The sequence below is a fragment of the Tauraco erythrolophus genome, chromosome 6, assembly GCF_009769465.1.
Source record: "Tauraco erythrolophus isolate bTauEry1 chromosome 6, bTauEry1.pri, whole genome shotgun sequence".
Classification (NCBI taxonomy): domain Eukaryota; kingdom Metazoa; phylum Chordata; class Aves; order Musophagiformes; family Musophagidae; genus Tauraco; species Tauraco erythrolophus.
In genome coordinates, this window is record NC_141470.1 from 71,029,901 (window position 1) to 71,048,709 (window position 18,809).

Consider the following 18,809-nt stretch of genomic DNA (forward strand, 5'->3'; position numbering starts at 1 on the left):
TGCGTTCATTCATTTCATGATCTCTCCCCACCAAATGAACATTTTTAACTGCTTCTTCAGCTTCTAATTCTGATCACATATCTTCCAAGGCTGGTATCTCCCAATGTCAGAAGTATACTTTTATTCCATTGTTAGTTATCCAGTGAAAATACTGAATAGAACCAAACCCAGACAAGATGCTGTGTATCTACAGGCTGCTTTCTCCTTCTATTAAATAGCAAATTGCTGATAGATATTCTTGTTTTATGTCCAACCAGTTGTATCTTTTCTTTCTGCAGTTTCTTCTACCCCGTGTTTTCTTATTTTGCCTGTGGAAATGGCACGCAGGACAAGGTCCTTCACATGTGTTTCACATCTTACTGTTTCGCTGCCCCAGCAGGGCAGTTATTCTATTAAAGAAGGAAATTTAGATGTTTAAAGAAGGAAATTTCGATGTTCAAAGACAGCCTGTTCTGCACAAGCCTGCACTAGCTGCTCTTGTTATCCCACAGTAATTAATAAGTGTGTGGCTTGTTCCTGTGCTACGCTGGCTATCCAGTCAGTCAGACTATTTTGCAATTCCCACCACCCTTTTTGTTTGGCATAGGCACTGTGTTTGTCCTCGAGGTCCTTCTTCGTCCTCCATCAGTTCTTGAAGATAATCATTACTGACACCTTGGGGTTTGAGCTAGTTCTTAAGCAAACTTAAGTAAACTTCATAGGGCCCTGCTGACATGAGTATATCTAGTTGAAATAGTGTGTAATGTGTTTTTTTCCTACTTCTATCCCAGTGCTGTTAACTGTGCTAATCATTTTCTTTCCTATCAAGCACTGGGCAAGCCTTTTGTTTTCCCAGTTGTCACATTTATTGACCTTACATTGGTAATTCAATTTACATCTTGGCCTGTCTTACATTTCTTCTTTCAGGCTTACCTTGCAATTGCCTCTGCATCCTTCGCACTGTGTCCTTGTTTCCATTTTCTGTATTATGTATTTGTGATGCTTAAGGCATGGAGGGGAGATAAGAAATATTTACCTATCCTGGGGTGGTTTAGAGATGCTTCATAGGGAATGACTATTCCCCTTCTCTTCCAGTGGGGCTATTCGGTGAAACTAGTGGGAGCCAAGTTAAAAATAAACAGTGGATAGCTGGCCTGAGACTTCTCACCATGGGGAGCTGCAAATGCTAGGAGTTACCCGAGTTCGGAGGAGAGACTGGACAAATTTAAGGAGGATAAATCCGTTGAAGCTCACTAAATGCATAAAGCATTCAGTGGGTTTCTGAGCTGAAGAACTTGGTGCCTGGCAGAGTGCTAGGTGCAATATTATATATGTTGTATTCCGTGTTTTCACTGATTTATGAGAAATTCTGTCGCTTTGTGGTGACTGTTGGAAACATGTATTAGGTGAGATGGAGACTTGCATGAACCAGTACAGCTATTCTTTTGTAGAGCCTTGATTCAAGCATCCTCCACTGTGTTTTGCAACACCTTCCTTCAGTGGACCAGTCTGCTGTTGTCTTTTTTAAATAGTCTCCTTTCGAAACAGCTCAATCCTATGAACTCTTTTTTTTTTCATATTGAAACTTTTTCTCATGGGAGGACCTTACCTTTGAATACTGTTCAATAAATTTAGTTTTTGGGGTTTTTAATCAAAATCCATGTCCTTACTCTGTTGTCCTTATTCCTTCCTTTGTCGAGACTCCCGAATGCTGTGATGTGCCATCACTTTGATCAAAATTCCCTTCCTCCTTCAGATTTTCAAGAGGTTCTTCTTAACTTTAAAATCTTCTCGAATCTAGACTAGCTGCCCTGTGAGTCACTTCTTCCCTCTGAAACAAAAATCAGCCCAATGCCTTCCATGAGCTGCCTGTTTACAAAGCAGCATGCTAACACAAATAGCCAGGCAGGTAAGTCTCTCAAAATACAGGATTTTGTGGTAATTCCAAGTTACTCAGAAAACACTGATGCCTTTTTTTCCCTCCTCTTCTGACTTTTGTGGGGTTTAGTAGGTTTCTGTAACAACCTTATCTTCTTTATGTCTGGCTGTCATTCCTGAGCAAGCCGTATCTTTCTATATACGGTATTCCAATCTTGCCAATTGTCTCACTTTGGCTCTGTGCTGCTAATTAAAAAAAAAAAAAAAAAAGAAAAATCAAAATTTGAAAGCTTCAGGAGTAGAAGAGGGAAGGAATAAAGACTATTTCAGACAGAGAAAAGGGCTAAGCAAGGGTACAAAGAGTGAATTAAAGGGGAAAATGTAGTTGCAGCTGGGACTTTCTCCAGTGTTGATCCCTGCAGGAATGGTGGCAGAGGTGGAGCAGGCAGAGAAAACCAAGGAATTGCTGTATGTTTCTATTAATGGGAATATTTTCTTTCTTCAGTTATTCCCCCGAAAGTGCACCTGGCTGTACGTTATCAATAACACCCTAATGTCCTTGTCAGGTATGTAGAAACAGAGGGAAAAATAATAAAATTATAAATAAAGAGAAACATTTAAAGTCATAATTCAGTACCGTGAATTTTAATTGTACTGAAGTAGAAAACTCTGCATTGTTTCGTGTGAAAGACTTTCAAGGATAAAACTGGATCTTTACAAGTAGTGGAGCTGTTGCCTGCAGTGTCCCATGGCGTTTTATTTATTATTTATTTTTCGTTAGTTTGGAAAAGCTCGGGACTTGGTATTTGTCAACCAAGAGCTGACAAAAAACTCAACAAGAGTTGCCTCTGCCAAGGCTGCAATTTGACTGAAAGTGCCCAGAGAGTCTAAAGAGTGTCCTCACCTTTGGTCCCTGAGCTGGGAGAGTTGGAATGAGGATGACTTTCACGTGTCAGAACAAAATCAGGAGAGGATTAACGTAGGTGCATTATCAAAATATAGCTGCAGTGTTTGATCACTCTCAGTGTATTGTTGCCTGGCAGCCTCTTTTGTACGAATCAGATTCAGAAAATAAATCCACCCTGAAACAAAAACAGTCTCAATTCGATCCTTCAAAGTGAGGTGGCTGTGTAATACTACTAGTCCAGCAGATCGATTCTTGAAAAAATACATTTTTCAGCAGTTGTCCTGAAATAGGACATTCTAAATCAGAAACAGGGGCACTGTGGCATGCAATCTGATTGTAGGACTGTGCTTTTAAACATGCAGAATTTTGTGTAACGCCACTTTTATTGATTTATAGATTACGAAGATGTCCTGATACAATTAATCGTTGGTGTATAATTACAGCCTTCTAAAAACGTGTTCATAAAATTAACTTTCAGAGCTGCTTTAGTGTCACTGAAATGAACTTTTGAGTTGAATGTGCCATGTCTCCTCTATATGCATTATTTTTGTTGTCTTGTTTTGTTTTTCTTCGTAACCGGACTTGAAATATCTGACGCACGTGCTCCGCTTCTCTAGAAGGTAATTTTCTATACATACATTTTTCTAAAACGTGCAGTTCTCTGGGGGAGGCATGGATGCAATGTCAGTTGTGCTTTTCTCTCTTACAGGGAAAACATTCCAGCTCTACTCCCATAATTTAATAGCTTTGTTCGAACAAGCCAAAAAAACAGGATTAGCTGCTCATATTCAAACCCACAGATTTCCTGACAAAATATTACCAAGGTACAAATCTTTCATTTATAGACAATTATTAACAAGTGAGAATTCCCATAAATACTGTTTGTGCTTTTGAGTCGGCAGCATGAAGGGCCTTCGGCATCTCTCGTTGACGCATTTTTTCGTTATTGTGCTTCCAGGAAGTTTGCCTTAACGACAAAGATCCCTGACACAAAAGGATGCCACAAATGCTGTATAGGTGAGGAGACATTCACTTTTGCGGTCTTTTCCCTGGCCTTTGTCATTGGGCTGGGCATGTCTTAAACTCATTTCTTTTTAATAAACTTGTAGCTAGTTCATTGTTCAGAGAGGTAATGGTTTTAAAATAGAGGGAGGTAGGTTCAGGTTGGATATTAGGAAAAAATTTTTTACTATGAGAGTGGTAGAACACTGGAACAGGTTGCCCAGAGAGGTGGTGGATGCTCCATCCCTGGAGACGTTCAAGGCCAGGTTGGACAAGGCCCTGAGCAACCTGATCTAGTTGGAGATATCCCTGTTCCTTGCAGGGGGGTTGGACTAGATGACCTTTGAAGGTCCCTTCCAGCCCTAACCATTCTATGATTCTATGATTCTATGAAAACAGCACGACCACGTTATTTCTTGATGCCGAACCGAACTGGTGCGTAGCTTTCTTTTTAATTAGTGTGAGGGTCTTTATGCTCTTCGGTGGAAAAGCATTTTTCCTATCAACTCTTAAGCCATAAATGTTGCTGTCTAGACCAAGGTCCAAAGGGGAGCCCTGGAGAATGCCAGTAAGCATGCAGCTCGTGGGTGTTGCACACTCTCTTTGGGAGCTACCGAAGCTCTCGGCGAGTAAGTCGGTGTTTGGGATCGCTGGCATCGGGCTGCCACCGAGCCAACTCGGTACGGTGACCTGCAGCCTGCCTGCCAGTGTAACACGTGTTACAGAATCCCAGACTTGTTGCACGTAAAGAAACACCCTTTGGTTTGCCAGTTTAGCTCAAGCTTTGACCTAGGTCTGACTTTTAGCAAGGCTAGCTTGAGAAAGAGTATTTTCCACCAAGAAAAGGCTGGACATGAATAAAAATGATGTCAGCCCTGGGGAGGAGTGAAGCCATCGCTCAAGTTCTAAGTGCCCAGAGAAGAGGTAAAGCTTGTGGAGTTACAGATTTGTCTCTGGCTTCACTGACTTTCAAAAAGACTTGAGTTTTCTACAGAATGCATCTCCTCCTGAAAACTGGCCCTAGTTGAATCCCCATCCCTGGATGTGTTTAAGAATAGGGTGGATGATCTACTTGAGGATATGGTTTAATGGGGATTAGGGATGGTTGGACTCGATGATCTCTAAGGTCTTTTCCAACCTAGAAATCTATGAAATCTATGAAATCTATGAAATGGTAGCTCTGCAGTCTTAAAAAAGCTTAAGCAGACTATAAAGTACCTAGTTGCATACTGGGGTATCCTGTTTAGCTCCTACGAAGTGTCTACAATAGCCATATTTACAAATGATCCCTGAAGTCAGGCTGGTCTTGCGTCCAACTGAGCTTAAAAAAAACAACCCCCAAACCCTTCATCCTATAATTGCATTAGCTGTCAAAGACTTGACTGCTTGGGAATTTTTTTTTAATTTCAATTACAACTTGACCTGGACCTTTCACTCCCCCTGCTGACACAGCCCCAGGTAGAAGGTATTCCAGCTTTTCTGGCCACTCAGCACGTGGCCTCTTTACTGGGACTCAAAGAATGCTCGTGGTTATTAATTATAATTGAGTTTATCTGGAGTGTGGCACAATATTAATCTCTGTGGATATTTGAATGGCAAGCCAGAAGGCAGTTAGTGTGAAATGGATGCTGTTTCTTAAATTATTTGTAAAGACAGCCATAGGGTGGTTTTTTTTTTTCAAATATGCATTGAACTTCCAGGACTTAAACAGGTTGTTTTCTGGATTTTTTTGTGTTTGTTTATTTTATATAGTACGAAATCCATACACAGGACATAAGTACCTGTGTGGTGCGTTGCAGTCTGGAATTGTTCTACTACAGTGGTATGAGCCAATGCAGAAATTCATGTTGATAAAGGTAAGTATTTCGTTTTAGTGTAGGACATTTAATCTCAGTCATTATACAGTTGTTGAAATAACCTTTCCAGAATTTGTAATGGAAAGTACATCCCAGACTAGTCCCGTTTGTGGGTTCTGAGCACTTGAAATTCTAGCTTGACACATTTTGACTAAGAAAACCTTGTGACTGGAGTCAGTCAAGTGCTGGATCAAGCCCAGCACTAGCAATAACAGACCAGCGCACACCTCTGCGCAACGTAATGTTGCTCACAGCTCGTGCTGTCTTAAAAAAGCACTTTTAGCAGCAGTGAAAAATGCTTCTGTATCTTTTATACTTTGTGCATGTTATTTTAGGCATCTTATTTCTGAGGGAAAAGGGAACTTTACAAATGCCTTACTATGTTTTTTCCAGCACTTTGATTTTCCTTTGCCAAGCCCTTTGAATGTGTTTGAAATGCTCGTGATACCGGAGCAGGAGTACCCGATGGTCTGCGTCGCTATCAGTAAGGGTTCTGAACCCAATCAGGTCGTTCAGTTTGAGACAATCAACTTGAACTCTGCTTCTTCGTGGTTTACAGAAATCGGTGCAGGTAAGACCGTTGGTCCGTCTTCCAGCCATTTTATTGCCTGGTAACTGTTGAGTATCCCTTAGGTTGTTTGGAAACCCTTCAGGCTAGGCAGAGTGATGCAGCTTCTCTACCTAAAGCATATTGAAGCTGATCCCGGAGGGCTGGAGCACCTCTGCTATGGAGACAGGCTGAGGGAGTTGGGGCTGTTCAGCCTGGAGACGAGAAGGCTCCGGGGTGATCTTATGGCAGCCTTCCAGTACCTAAAGGGGGCCTACAGGAAAGCTGGAGAGGGACTTTTTGCAAGGGTATGTAGTGATAGGACAAGGGGTGATGGATTTAAACTGAAAGAGGGCAGATTTAGATTAGATACAAGGAAGAAATTTTTCGCTCAGAGGGTGGTGAGGCACTGGAACAGGTTGCCCAGAGAAGTTGTGGCTGCCCCATCCCTGGCAGTGTTCAGGCCAGGTTGGATGAGGCTTTGGGCAACCTGGTGTAGTGGAGGGTGTCCCTGCCCATGGCGGGGGGTTGGAACTGGATCATCTTTGAGGTCCCTTCCAACCCAAACCATTCTAGGATTCTATGATTCTTCCTGGGATGACCTGCCAACTTCAGTATAAACAATCTTTCTTAAAAGACTTCATTTTTAGACACATCTTTTATTTCGTAGGTTTCCTTAAGTAGTAAAGCAGACCTTGCTGATTGGGTTCTCGTTCGTGGTTGCATACTTTTTCCTGGGGTCAGTCTTTCTCCTCTTTCCCCTTCTTTCCTGTGTAAAGACGCCCATAAATGCATTCTTGTCTGTCCTCCAGCCCTTGGAGGAAGCTTGTCATCTTCAGCTGGCTGTTACTAAGTAGAAGATTGTGTTTTATCTTCAAAAGCTAGTTGATACTTTGCAGATGCTTTTCTCTGCTGACTTTGTTGGATGTACTTTTTTACATTTAAATACTGCTTTTTAGCAGCTGTACCAAGACGTTTATTAATAGAATCTAGAAAAACTATTAAATCTAGTTTAATATCAGCACAATAATCTTTCCAGATGTGGATTTATGGAAAAAGAGCATTTTTGTAGGAGCGAAGATTCCCTTGATGATTCCTTTTGTTCATTATCGTGCCTCTTCATGCAGGAAGCTGACTTGCTGTGCTGAACTGTAACATAAAATCTATTTTATGCCAATAAACACTAGTGTTTTCATATTAAATACCTGCTTTGAACTGATGGGTTTGTCCTTAGGCCCTGTCCCATACATTCTGGGATTCGAATGGCCCTAAAAAAATTTAGAAGGGTAACAAATATAGCAGATTGCAAAAGGCTGGTAGCGTATTGAAAAGGCTGTAGCAATTGGTGAGAGGTTGAGGGGAGGCCGATATCAGGCTTATGATGTGATATAAAATAATCTGTTTTCTTTTTCACAAGGCAATCAGCAGCTGGATGCCATTCATGTAACACAGCTGGAAAGAGACACGGTCCTAGTCTGCCTGGACAGTAAGTAACATGTCTGTGTTGGGCAACTTTACTACAGCTTGTGCAAAACTTGTTTTGCCAGAGGTGTTGATTTTAACTCTACCACAAGTTAATTTTTCTCCCTTCATTACTAATTTGTGCTGTAAAATTTCTGAAAAGAGCCGGTTCAGATAAGTGCGTTTTCATTTTGACTCTTGTGATTCCACTTTCCCTCTTCACGTGTCTATCGTTCTCGTTTCTTTTCAAAATGAAATGGAATGCAGCACTACAGATCAGAATTCAAATATATGCCAATCAGGAATTTTCAAATTACTTGGGAAAAGTGACATTTGCTTGTTGCATATGCTACCAGGACAAATAGCTACTGCTCCATCATGCACAGTAATTGTAACCATAACTCTCAGGTACCAGAGGTTAATACCTCAGTGGGAACTTTACAATTACTTAATCTGCCTAAATTTCTAGCCTTTATGTTGAATTCACATTTCTGTAGTGTTTGTTATTTGCAGGAAGGCTGTCAGTAGAGTCTAAAAACATACAAAGTGTGTTAGAAGGTTTCCATATTTATTTTGAGAGAAGGATGCTCTTGGTTTCATTTTGGGCAAATACTGTAGATGTTAAGTTTGGGTGTTTTTTTTGTGCCTGAAAGATGAAATTAATGTTTCATATTTAAAGCAGTCAGTAATCCTTTTCAGCAGTGGGTTTTAATACTTGTTTTTTTTTCTGTTTTTCTTGAGAATTTGTGAAAATTGTGAATTTACAAGGGAAATTGAAATCAAGCAAGAAATTGGCCTCTGAGCTGAGCTTTGATTTCTGCATTGAGTCAGTGGGTAAGTGGTTTGCTTCTCCGTTGTCTCTCAAAGACTTAAGAACTTAGAGGGGTGAGTGTTGAAGGGTTTGTAATAATCTGGACTGGTCCAGTGCACCCAGTAGAGCCTGACACTAAAAATTGCATGTGTCAGGATGTTGTGAGCTGTCTGTTTGTCTGCACTGACACGCTGAAGAAAGCAAGGCAGTTGCCAGATAGCGTGTCGAATCTGCGTGTGGTTCCATCTGGTGTCATTTCTGTTTTATAAGATGTATCATGATTCGGTTTAAAAAAAAGGCTGACTGGTTCCTGGGCATTTCCATGGCACTGAGAAAAATCTTTGGGGAGGAAAAAATGTGTCAGTAATACATACATTTGTGTTAGTCTTAGGCCCTCTCCCATATGTTCTGTCTCTAGACTCCTAGAGGACAGCAGCTTTGCTTCCAAAACTTGAATTGTAATTCTCAAGCAAGTATTTCTGCTGTAATAAGCTCTCAGAAGTAATCTAATTAAGATAAGTTTAATAATTCCGTATCTCAGAAACCGAACTTCTTTCTGAAATCAAAATCAGTAAAGCCACAACTTACTTTTGTTAGCAGTTCCACACAACTTGCATTTCTGGGTTCCTCGGGCGTCTTCCTTTTAGAAGATGGTTCTTGACATAGGTATTTTGGATTTTAACAGCAGTTGGTAAAGCAGTGTGTATGCTTTCATACAGCATTGGTGAGGCACTGGCACAGGTTGCCCAGAGAAGTTGTGGCTGCCCCATCCCTGGAAGTGTTCAAGGCCAGGTTGGATGGGGCTTTGGGCAACCTGGTGTAGTGGAGGGTGTCCTTGCCCATGGCAGGGGGGTTGGAACTAGATGAGCTTTGAGGTCCCTTCCAACCCAAACCATTCTGGGATTCTGTGATTCATTCTGTCTCTATTTAGATAGTTCAGACCTGTCCTGAAGGAAGGTATTTTTGATCAAGCCTATGATTCTTCCCCAAATTCTGACACGTTCTAATTAGCTGCTGTACTTGGATCATGCAATATCTCCTGCTGACGCATGCAGAACATGGCTCGACCATTGCCTTTCCTTTGAACTCTGAAGGAAATCGTAGACAGAAGTATTTATCCTGAAGTCTTGCACTTAGGAGCTGACACAGAATAATGTGAGCAGTTCTTTACACTCCAAGTGGTCTCTTGGGAATTCAGAGTATTAAGCAACTCTTGGTTCTTTGATTGCAGGAGTGGGGAGTAGCAGGTGAAGATTAGTCTAAGGCTGGTGTGACAGACGTTGCTTTTTTAGGATTCTGCTGAATGCCTTTGTTCTGTGTATTTAGGACGTGGCTAATACTGAGCAGATACAAAATGTGACTCAAAGCAATAGTAAAGGAAAGCAAGTAGGATTTAGGAAAATAAAACACGATGTAAAATATGTTTCTGTAACACTGCTTGAAGAACACCAGGCTCTTCATCCATTGTTGTCAGCAGTCTGGTAATGAAATCATTCAGAGCTGGTAACTTTCTGTGTTCTCTCTTTGGCTCTGAATGGAAGGCTCCTGCCGTTTTTCATACTCAGGTCTATTTTGAAGTAAACATAATAACTCAAATGATCTGTAATTTCCAACTACCCACAGTGTTTTGGTTGGCAACATGTTTGTAGACTTCCTGGTGCTTTCTCCAGAATCATTAGAAAAACAAAGATCCAGAGGATGGAAGTGAAAGGGAGAAAAGAGAGATGCCTGTCTTGTCTTGGCAAGCAGGGAGTCTGAGTGGTATGTTTTGAATTGCATTTTTAAAAGTAATGTGCGTCACAGATCCAAGTAGTCGTTTCAATCCAGTTTTTCTACTGTGATTACCATGAGAGTGGTAGAACACTGGAACAGGTTGCCCAGAGAGGTGGTGGATGCTCCATCCCTGGAGACGTTCAAGGCCAGGTTGGACGAGGCCCTGAGCAACCTGATCTAGTTGGAGATATCCCTGTTCCTTGCAGGGGGGTTGGACTAGATGACCTTTGAAGGTCCCTTCCAGCCCTAACCATTCTATGATTCTATGATTTTGGAGTCCCAAGTCTCACCACGTACTTTCTCCACATACTTCCCATTATCACCGCTGGTGAGAAAGCCCGGGTTCTTTGGTTCGGATAAGCCAAAGTTGGGTCTGATTTTGTGTTTCTCCTTTGCAGTGTGCCTTCAAGACAGTGTGCTGGCCTTCTGGAAGCATGGCATGCAGGGCAAAAGCTTTAAGTCAGATGAAGTAAGTAATCTCCCATCTCCAGGCTTAATTTCTTCCTTTTCCTTATTTACCCCTGAATCTTATGGCCCCTCTAGCTGCCTCCCTAGGGATGATGCTTGTGCTCCATGTTGTCATTGCTTCAGCTTGCTGGTTGCTTTCTCTGTCTTGCCTGCATATGTTGCTCTTGGTAAAGCTCACACACATGCTTTAGCCAGCTCTGTTTCCAAGAATACCACAGAGATTCCTGAACTGGTTCTGCACAGAGCCAGTACAGAACTGATATAAGCAGCATTTGGGGATCTTGGATGAAAAGCTTAAGTTGGCAGCGTCTCCTTTAAAGAAAAGACACTTTTTAAAATTTTTTTTTTAGTGTTCCTTTAAAAAAAGTGTCTTTTTTTCAGAAAGAACACTGTCCTTTTTGAAGGCATCCTCTGGGAAAATGCAAGGAAAGGTAGTCAGTCTCCGCTGACAAAGATTTGATCAATATTCTCCATCTGTGCCACCAAGTCATCTAGACTGATAACAGTTTCAACACAAAAAATATTTAAAATAAGTTATATTTTATGAAATTTAAAACTATTTTTTTTCCTCAGCATCGATTTATCTGATTCAGTCCTGTAATTTGCACTAAATTGCGTTTGATTTTTTTTTTTTAAGAGACTGATCTTTTTTTCTTTCCATCCAACTCAGACCAATAAATTTCATTTTGCCACTGAAACGGACCTAAATGTCTCCATTTTTCTACAGGTTACCCAGGAGATATCAGATGAAACCAGGGTTTTCCGCTTACTGGGCTCAGACAGGTAATCACCTTGAAGAAACATAAACCTTTTCTTTAAACCAGCTTTCTAGCTTCCAGCTGGCTTTCAGCCCACCCCAGGTCTGTCTGTAGGCAGTCCTGGGGGAGGCAATAACACTGTTTCTGCCTGCAATAGCCAAAAATTTAATTAGTGATTGCATCTGCATCCAAAATCGTTACCAAGAGCCGCTGTGACCTCCCCCACTTTGCACTGGTGGAAGTGTGAACACAAACACAGGTGTGTAGAGATACAGTGCGAGGAGATGGGTGATAGAACAAGATGGGTGATAATGTTGGGTGATAAAACAAGAGGAAATGGGTATAAGCTTAGTCAGGGGAGATTCAGGTTGGATGTTAGGAAGCATTTCTTCTCTGAAAGGGTTGTCAGCCACTGGAATAGGCTGCCCAGGGAGGTGGTTGAGTCCCCATCCCTGGATGTGTTTAAGAATAGGGTGGATGATCTACTTAGGGATATGGTTTAATGGGGATTAGGGACGGTTGGACTCGATGATCTCTAAGGTCTTTTCCAACCTAGAAATCTGTGAAATCTATGAGATGAGTGATGAGGAGAGACTTTGGCATGTGGTAAGAGTGGTGCCTGCTGCACTTCTGGAAAAGCCTGCTTCTGGCTTGGATTCTCATGGTGAGCTGGCGAATTATGTTGGCAATGAGTTAATTAAAAGTAATCTTGGCTGCTCTGGACCTCGAGGTCTGGAGATAGCAGAGCAAACTAGATGGCACACGAGTTTTAACGCACAGTGGTCTAAATTCACCCGTTACCTGTAACATCGAGCTGGTTCCTGTCACCTACAGTGGCTGGGTTCCTGTCACCTCCAGGCTGGAAACCTCAGCAGACTGCCCCAGTCTCTGGATGTGGACCCGTGTACTTGCAGTTTCTCAGATAGCCGGAGTGCTGAATGTAGGAGTAGATGGTGCTGAGTCAAGAAATCAGTTCTAATCCCTGATCTTCTGCTCCCTCATTTGACCCTTGGGAAGCCTGACTCTGACTTGCTTTCTGTAAATAATCCGTAATTTTGTATGCTTACGTTCTTGGATCCCCAGTCCAGAAAGAGAGTGAGTGTGGACTATCTCTTTTGAAGAGGAGGGGAAGCCTATACGGGAAACAGCGGAAGGCTTTGCTTTGCCCCGGAGTCACCGAGGACCCACTGCAGCTGGAAGTGAGGATCCTTACCACTGCTGACTCCAGGATCTCAAAAATACAAACCCAGTGTGACCTCTGACAGTGCATACTCTGCCTTTTCTCTCTGTTATCCCCCTGGTGCGGACAGGCAGCAGTGATTTCCTTCCCTCTTACCCCCAGCAGAGCAGGGACATTTTGTTACAGGAATAAGCTTTTGCTGAGGTCCGCTGCAGTACAGATGTCACACATAGTAGTCCAGGTACGTGCTGTGCCACCAGCAATGAATCTTTTTTGTGTGCTGGAATTGGTGCCTTTTAAAATGGCTCATGTTTGTGTTGGGCTGGTGAACATGGAAGCATCCTAAGCACACAGAGGGACGGGCATCAGCGTCTCACCTGCTTCTGCTTGCTCTTTTGTAGGAGACGCGCGTACCTGAATAACAACTTAGTACAAAGTACTTTTTGGAACTGAGATAAGGTCGAAGTCCTTCTGCAACATGCAGTTTTGTAGAGGAGCCATTTTCTTCCGTTCTGATCTCACTGAGCTGCCAAATCCCTCGTTTTGTTTTTTTCCATCTCCATACAAGTGGAGCAGGAGTCTTTTCCACCATTCAAGTGAATGGACAGAGTAGGACCTTTTTGGCTTGGATCACTTTAGAACCTCCAAGTTGCAGAAGTGAAGATCAGGGATAGAGGCTGTTAAGAGTGAGACTTCATTTGAAAACTCTTTGGGGATTGTAAAGTGGGAGGGCAGTGTGTGCAATGCTGACCCTTTGAGAAATCTCAGAGTTCAAGTGGCACCTTTGGCTTATTTGAAACACGAGTAGAAAGCAAAAAGCAGAGAGTTTAATCTTAAAAAAGGCAGGATAACAGTTCTGGGATCTGGTGCAGAGAAATGCAGGAGGTAAGCATTTGGAAGGGAGAGGAGAGGTCAAAGGCCCGACTGTACCGGGTGCTGAGATGATTGTCGAGGTGCAGCGCGGGTCAGACGTGAGAAGACAGTGGTCAGCGTGCCAAGATGGGGAGAGGCAGCTTTTCCAGAAGAGCCTACAGGAACGTGATCCAGCAGGACAAAGGCTGAGATGGGGTTGAGTGTTCCCTATGAGCCCAGCAGCTGATAAATATTTAGAAGGGAGGAGAACTGTTTAGGTTAGCGACTGATGCTTATCGCAAGACATGGGAGGTATAAACACGTTGAGGCTGCAGATGGTAGGAGGGTCGTGTCTCCTCGCAACGCTGGCTCCGAGATAACTTCCCAACAGAAGCAGAGGACATAGCTGATTCCAAGGTGGAGCATGTCGGTCAGGAAGGGGTTTGTCACACATCGCACGTGGTTGAGAGGAGCAGGTTCTGGTTCAGGAAGCTGCTCCTACCTCTCTGTTCCGTGTGTATTCTGCTTTAGTGTTTTTATCAGAAGTAATGTTACATGGAGTGGAAAATGAAGTCACTGATTTGAAAAATAAAATTCCCAAGGTATTGAGGAGAACTTGTATCCCTCCAGTCGGTAGAAACTTGCGAGCAAGCAGTTTGTTCCTCTGTCGTGGGTTAGGCTGAACCCCCCCCCACACACACAGCCAGTCACTCACCCTCCCCCAGCCCCAGGAATGAGGGAGAGAATTAAAGGATAAACGGGAAACCTGTGGGTTGAGGTAAGAACAATTTAATACAGATGATTTAATACACAGTGTAGGTGCTCACCACCCCCTCGTATGCGAAGCCCGTCTCGTCCCGAAGCTGCAATCCCAAACGAACGCGAGGCCCCGAAATAGAGAGGGGCAGAGAGAGAGAGAGAGAGTACTCCGAGAGTGGGAGTACTGGGAGAGAGAGAAAAGGAAAGAAAAACAATAGAGCAAAAGTGCAGCAAGCGTGAAAGAGCAAAAGTGGCGAAAGAGCCAAAGCGCAAAAGCCCTTCTGTCCGGCTGCCCCTCACTTTTATACTGGGCATGATGGAATACTAATTGGCCGGTTTGGCCTCAATCTTAAGTTCCACCACAAATCACAAGGGGAATCGTGTCCCCCTTGTCCCAGCTGTGCTCCCCCCTTATCCCGCCGTGCTTCTGCACTCCGGCACACTGAAAAGTCCTTGGAGTCTCAAACATCAGCTTGCTATCAGCATTCTTCTCCGAGCGAGCCTCTGAGTAAAACCAAAACACGGAGCTCTTCTAGCTGTTAAAAAGAAGAGCTAACTCTGTCCCAGCTAAAACTGGGACATCCTCCTTGGTAGTTAACGCGCACGCGCTGTGTAGTTTGCCACTAACGACTCCGGGTTCCGTTTGTGTTTGGTTGCAGAGTGGTGGTGTTGGAAAGCAGGCCGACGGAAAACCCGACTGCACACAGCAATCTCTACATCTTGGCTGGGCACGAAAACAGTTACTAAGCAACAGTAACCCAACGCCAATAACAAGAGTGAAGCGGCCACGCGAGGAACTAAGCAGCATTAGGAAACTCAGTGCAAACGGGACTGTGACTTACTCTTTCTTTTCTTGACGCCTCAATGGTTTTGGTTTAGGGTGGAAATCAATACATTTTCGCAGCTGGGAACAGCTGGTTCTGTCTCTTGCCACTGTGTGGTTGGTTATATCGAGTTTGCTTAATAAAAGCTATGAGATAAGTAGCCCTTTACTCATGAGTTACAGGGAAACAGAGCCTTTAAAAAAATGTTTTGCAGTAAAGGTGCCATAAACTGTTAAATATTTGACTTCCCTTGGATTTTCCTTATATTCTGTAGATAGAGGTATAGTGCTGGCTGTTTCCCTGTTTCATACTGAGTCTTATTCTTAATAGGAAAGATTTGTGTAGGAAGTGAAAGTATCTGCAGAGCTTTTTGGTTTTAAAATCTGCCATTCAGTATGGCTTTGTATAATAGACTATTTAATCCTTATTTATTAATCTGCTGCTAGAATGGTGTAATGTATCTAACTTTTAGCAAAGGAAGGTTGCAGAGCAGCTTACAATTTTTTTTTTTTTACAATTGTATAAAGATTTGATTATTCTTTTTTTTTTCTCGTAGGGAGGTAGTGCATTATCGAGGGGTATGTTACAATGTCGGTCGATCTTGTAAAAATGCAGTTTTGTACAACAAAGTATTTCGTATTGATTTTTTTTTGGCCTGCGGAGTTGCCATAAAAGGGATTTTCTTATTTACTACTAGATGTAGGGTGTGTGTACACAAAATAGAATATTGATACCGGACGTGTTGCTACTGGGTGGGTGTGTACAATATACATCTGTGTGTGTGCATGTGCGCATGTGTGTTAAGTTGACCGGCAGTGTGTATTTTTTTTTTATATATATATATATATTTATATATATATAAAAATGTACAGAATATATATGCTTTATTTTCATAAATTAGGGATAAGCCTCGTGACGGGAAATGGAAAGTGTACCTGGTCATCATCCTTAATGAGTGAAAGTATCATGTATCGAACTGCCCATGACGTGTAGGTTATTTATGCTATTCCAGAGGGGAGCCCACGGCGATGGCTGAGCGTGCGAGCGTTGTCGTTCGTACAGCCGTCCGGCTGTTATCAGTCAGACAGTCGTTTGGAAAGGGTTATCTCCCCGGCTGTGTAGTGTAAATAAATATGATAAGAACCAGTATTCAATATTAAAGCTTTCGATCACTTTTTCCCTTTCCCTATTTTGTCACCTGCATTTTTCTTTTCTCTTTTTATTTCGCCATTAAAGAGTCACATCGGTTCCTTTTGTCTTCCTCATTAATTACGATTCTTGAGGTACCATTAAATATAAATACAGACTGACTACAGGATAGCATCTGGTTTTACTACCTCACATTAACCTGCTAGCTTCGCTGTCGGTAAACACAGTCCATGGGCAGATACGGCAGCAGTTCATCAGCATTCGAATCGAGGATTTTTATTTTAATTAAATCCTGCAGCGTTCTGCTGCCTCTTCAGTTTCCGTGATCTGCTGCCCTAGGAAGGACAGGTTAGAAACTTCACACGCCGTTTTAATAAACCAGTACAGGTGAGTGTGTTGCAACGGCTCAGCCTGCCTGGCGGCTCCGCTCGGAGCGGTCTGACCTGCGGGACGGGGCGCTGGGTTCTCTGCTTAGGCATCGGACTACACGATTCATAATTTAACATTGATGGAATTAGCACACGTGATGGCTCAGGGATGTCTCATCGTTTCTAGGTACAGCTGGGGTTTTACATTGTTCTGAAGGTCTGGAAAGAAAAACGGACTTGCACACCATTTAGCATTTTATCCACTTAGCATTGTCATTCAAAACTAATTCTTGTTACTTGACTTGGTATTTAAATCAAGTCAGGCTTTTCAGTTCTGAAACTGTATCAAAGTTTAATACGTAATAAATGTACAGATAAAACTTTAAAAAAAAAAGTCCACTACTGAAAATGGTTTAAGCGGTCAGATGTAATTGAATCAGCAGTATTAAAAGCGGGACATGTAATTTTTGTGTTTTAAAGAAATGGAATTCTCTAGTACTGAAATTACTTCTCCATAGGTAACAGTGATTGGTGATTAACCGTCAAATGGTGTAACTCCTGGTCTACAAAGACTTTAAAAACAAAAATGAAGACAAAGTGAAGCACCAGGTGTAGATGCTGTAGAGCAAACGCTTTCACTTAACTTGCCTCATTCACTGCAAGCATAATTTTGGCATCATCTTTGAAAGCACTTAAAGAAGATCTCTAAAAGACTAGAGAAATCTGTAAATATGAGTAGTTATGGGGAGGAACTGGAGTAGATAACTCTTAGGTCATGACACCGTCACGCAAAAGTAATGAACTGAAAGTATTTTTCTTTGAATGACATGAATGACTGGTGATTTGCTGAATCATAAAAAAATGAATCTAGGAAAGTCCTCATTTAATCAAACCTCCTTTTTTAGCTGTTAAAGCATTTCTAATGGCATATTCTGAGATTCTTTGCCTGGTCTGATTTTATAGGCGGTGGCATTTTTGGCATGATCCGCAAAATACCGTTTCCTCGTGTAAAACCTCACTCGTTACTCTTAGCCGAGTGTAGCACGACGGATTTTTGCATATTTCATAGCTGAGGCGGCCAGTCTCGGTGACTGTGACTGGTATAATTTGTATTTATTGGGCTGTTTAAGTTAGTCTGGTGTTGTCTGTATCTCTATGTGGATTTTTGACATTTCAGCCTGGGTTGGGAAAGCCTAGTGCGTGGGTTTGGAGTTCATACAGCAAAAGTTTGCTCACCCCCTCGTTACTCTTTTGGCAGATATGAAAGTATTAGGTGTTTAATGCACAAGGTTCATGTATTCGACTTGAAAGCCTGAAAACAGGCTCCCAGTGCTCTTTGAAGTACAACCAGTGTTTGAAAAGCAGCCTGTAGGTGAGTTGCTTTTGATTTCCTAACCAAAGTCATCGCAACTGAAAAATACAACTGTAATTGTGACGACATCTCTCCGAAAGATGAAAGGGAGAACGCGTCAGTGAGCCGCTGTGTCTCTGAACAAAAAGAACAAGACTGGGAGACTTTCCGAAATGTCCTTTTTACCTTGTTTAGTCATTGGGTTGTAACTGGGACTCTTAAGTGTGCTCCTTCCAGTTTGTGTAACTAGGCTTTGTTCTACGGGAATTTCTGTTGTGGTTCATTTCGGTCTATGCCAAATAAACTACGCTTTATTTGATACCTAGACGTGGTGTGGTAGACTTGCTGGCAGCAGTACCTCATCGGGCATATCTCGAGGGAAGTAAACTGGTCTCCAGGTTTTATGGCAGTGAGCGGGAAGGGCCTGATCTAGAGTTGGCCACCCTTCTCAATCCCGCAGACTGCCTGCGAGCCACATGACATCTCCCATGTACGTATAGTGGATCGACCGGAGGAAAGGGAGGTCTGGGAATAGTGCAGAAATGAGCAATCAGAATGGCCGTGGCAACCTCTTTCCAGCTTCGTGCTCCCCAAACACTCTGCTCCAGCACAGTCACCTGGAGTCACCACGGAACCACGCGTGAGTTGTCTGGCTTGAAAAGCCAAGGTCTGGCCACCTCATGCCTGGTCCATCAGGCAGACAGCAAGGTGGCTGGCGGGCTCTGAAGGAGGGTTGCTTAGAATAAAAAATTGTGAACATGAGCATTTGACACTCCAGCCTGGACGCAGCTCAGCCCCAGCAGGTTCTAGAGGAGTTTATACAAGCCTTGCCCATGCTCTTTGGCTGTTGGCATGCTGCAGGTAGTTCAGCCCTTGGTCCAGCTGT

The 18,809-nt window shown here is 42.7% G+C and overlaps 1 protein-coding gene across 2 annotated transcripts in view; it reads left to right on the forward strand.

Annotated features, from left to right (window-relative positions):
• Positions 1 to 15,860, forward strand: part of MAP4K5 (mitogen-activated protein kinase kinase kinase kinase 5) — a 78,037-nt gene extending 62,177 nt beyond the window's left edge. The window contains exons 22-32 of one of the 2 annotated variants that reach the window (XM_086614172.1): positions 2,363 to 2,423; positions 3,382 to 3,384; positions 3,474 to 3,588; positions 3,723 to 3,781; positions 5,519 to 5,622; positions 6,016 to 6,193; positions 7,587 to 7,655; positions 8,372 to 8,464; positions 10,613 to 10,683; positions 11,410 to 11,465; positions 14,891 to 15,860. In XM_086614172.1, the coding sequence (XP_086470298.1) occupies positions 2,363 to 2,423; positions 3,382 to 3,384; positions 3,474 to 3,588; positions 3,723 to 3,781; positions 5,519 to 5,622; positions 6,016 to 6,193; positions 7,587 to 7,655; positions 8,372 to 8,464; positions 10,613 to 10,683; positions 11,410 to 11,465; positions 14,891 to 14,978 (897 nt within the window). In that variant the 3' untranslated portion in view covers positions 14,979 to 15,860. The remainder of the gene's footprint in view (positions 1 to 2,362; positions 2,424 to 3,381; positions 3,385 to 3,473; positions 3,589 to 3,722; positions 3,782 to 5,518; positions 5,623 to 6,015; positions 6,194 to 7,586; positions 7,656 to 8,371; positions 8,465 to 10,612; positions 10,684 to 11,409; positions 11,466 to 14,890) is intronic. The other variant, XM_086614171.1, reaches the window with a different exon arrangement.
• Positions 15,861 to 18,809: the final 2,949 nt, after the last annotated feature.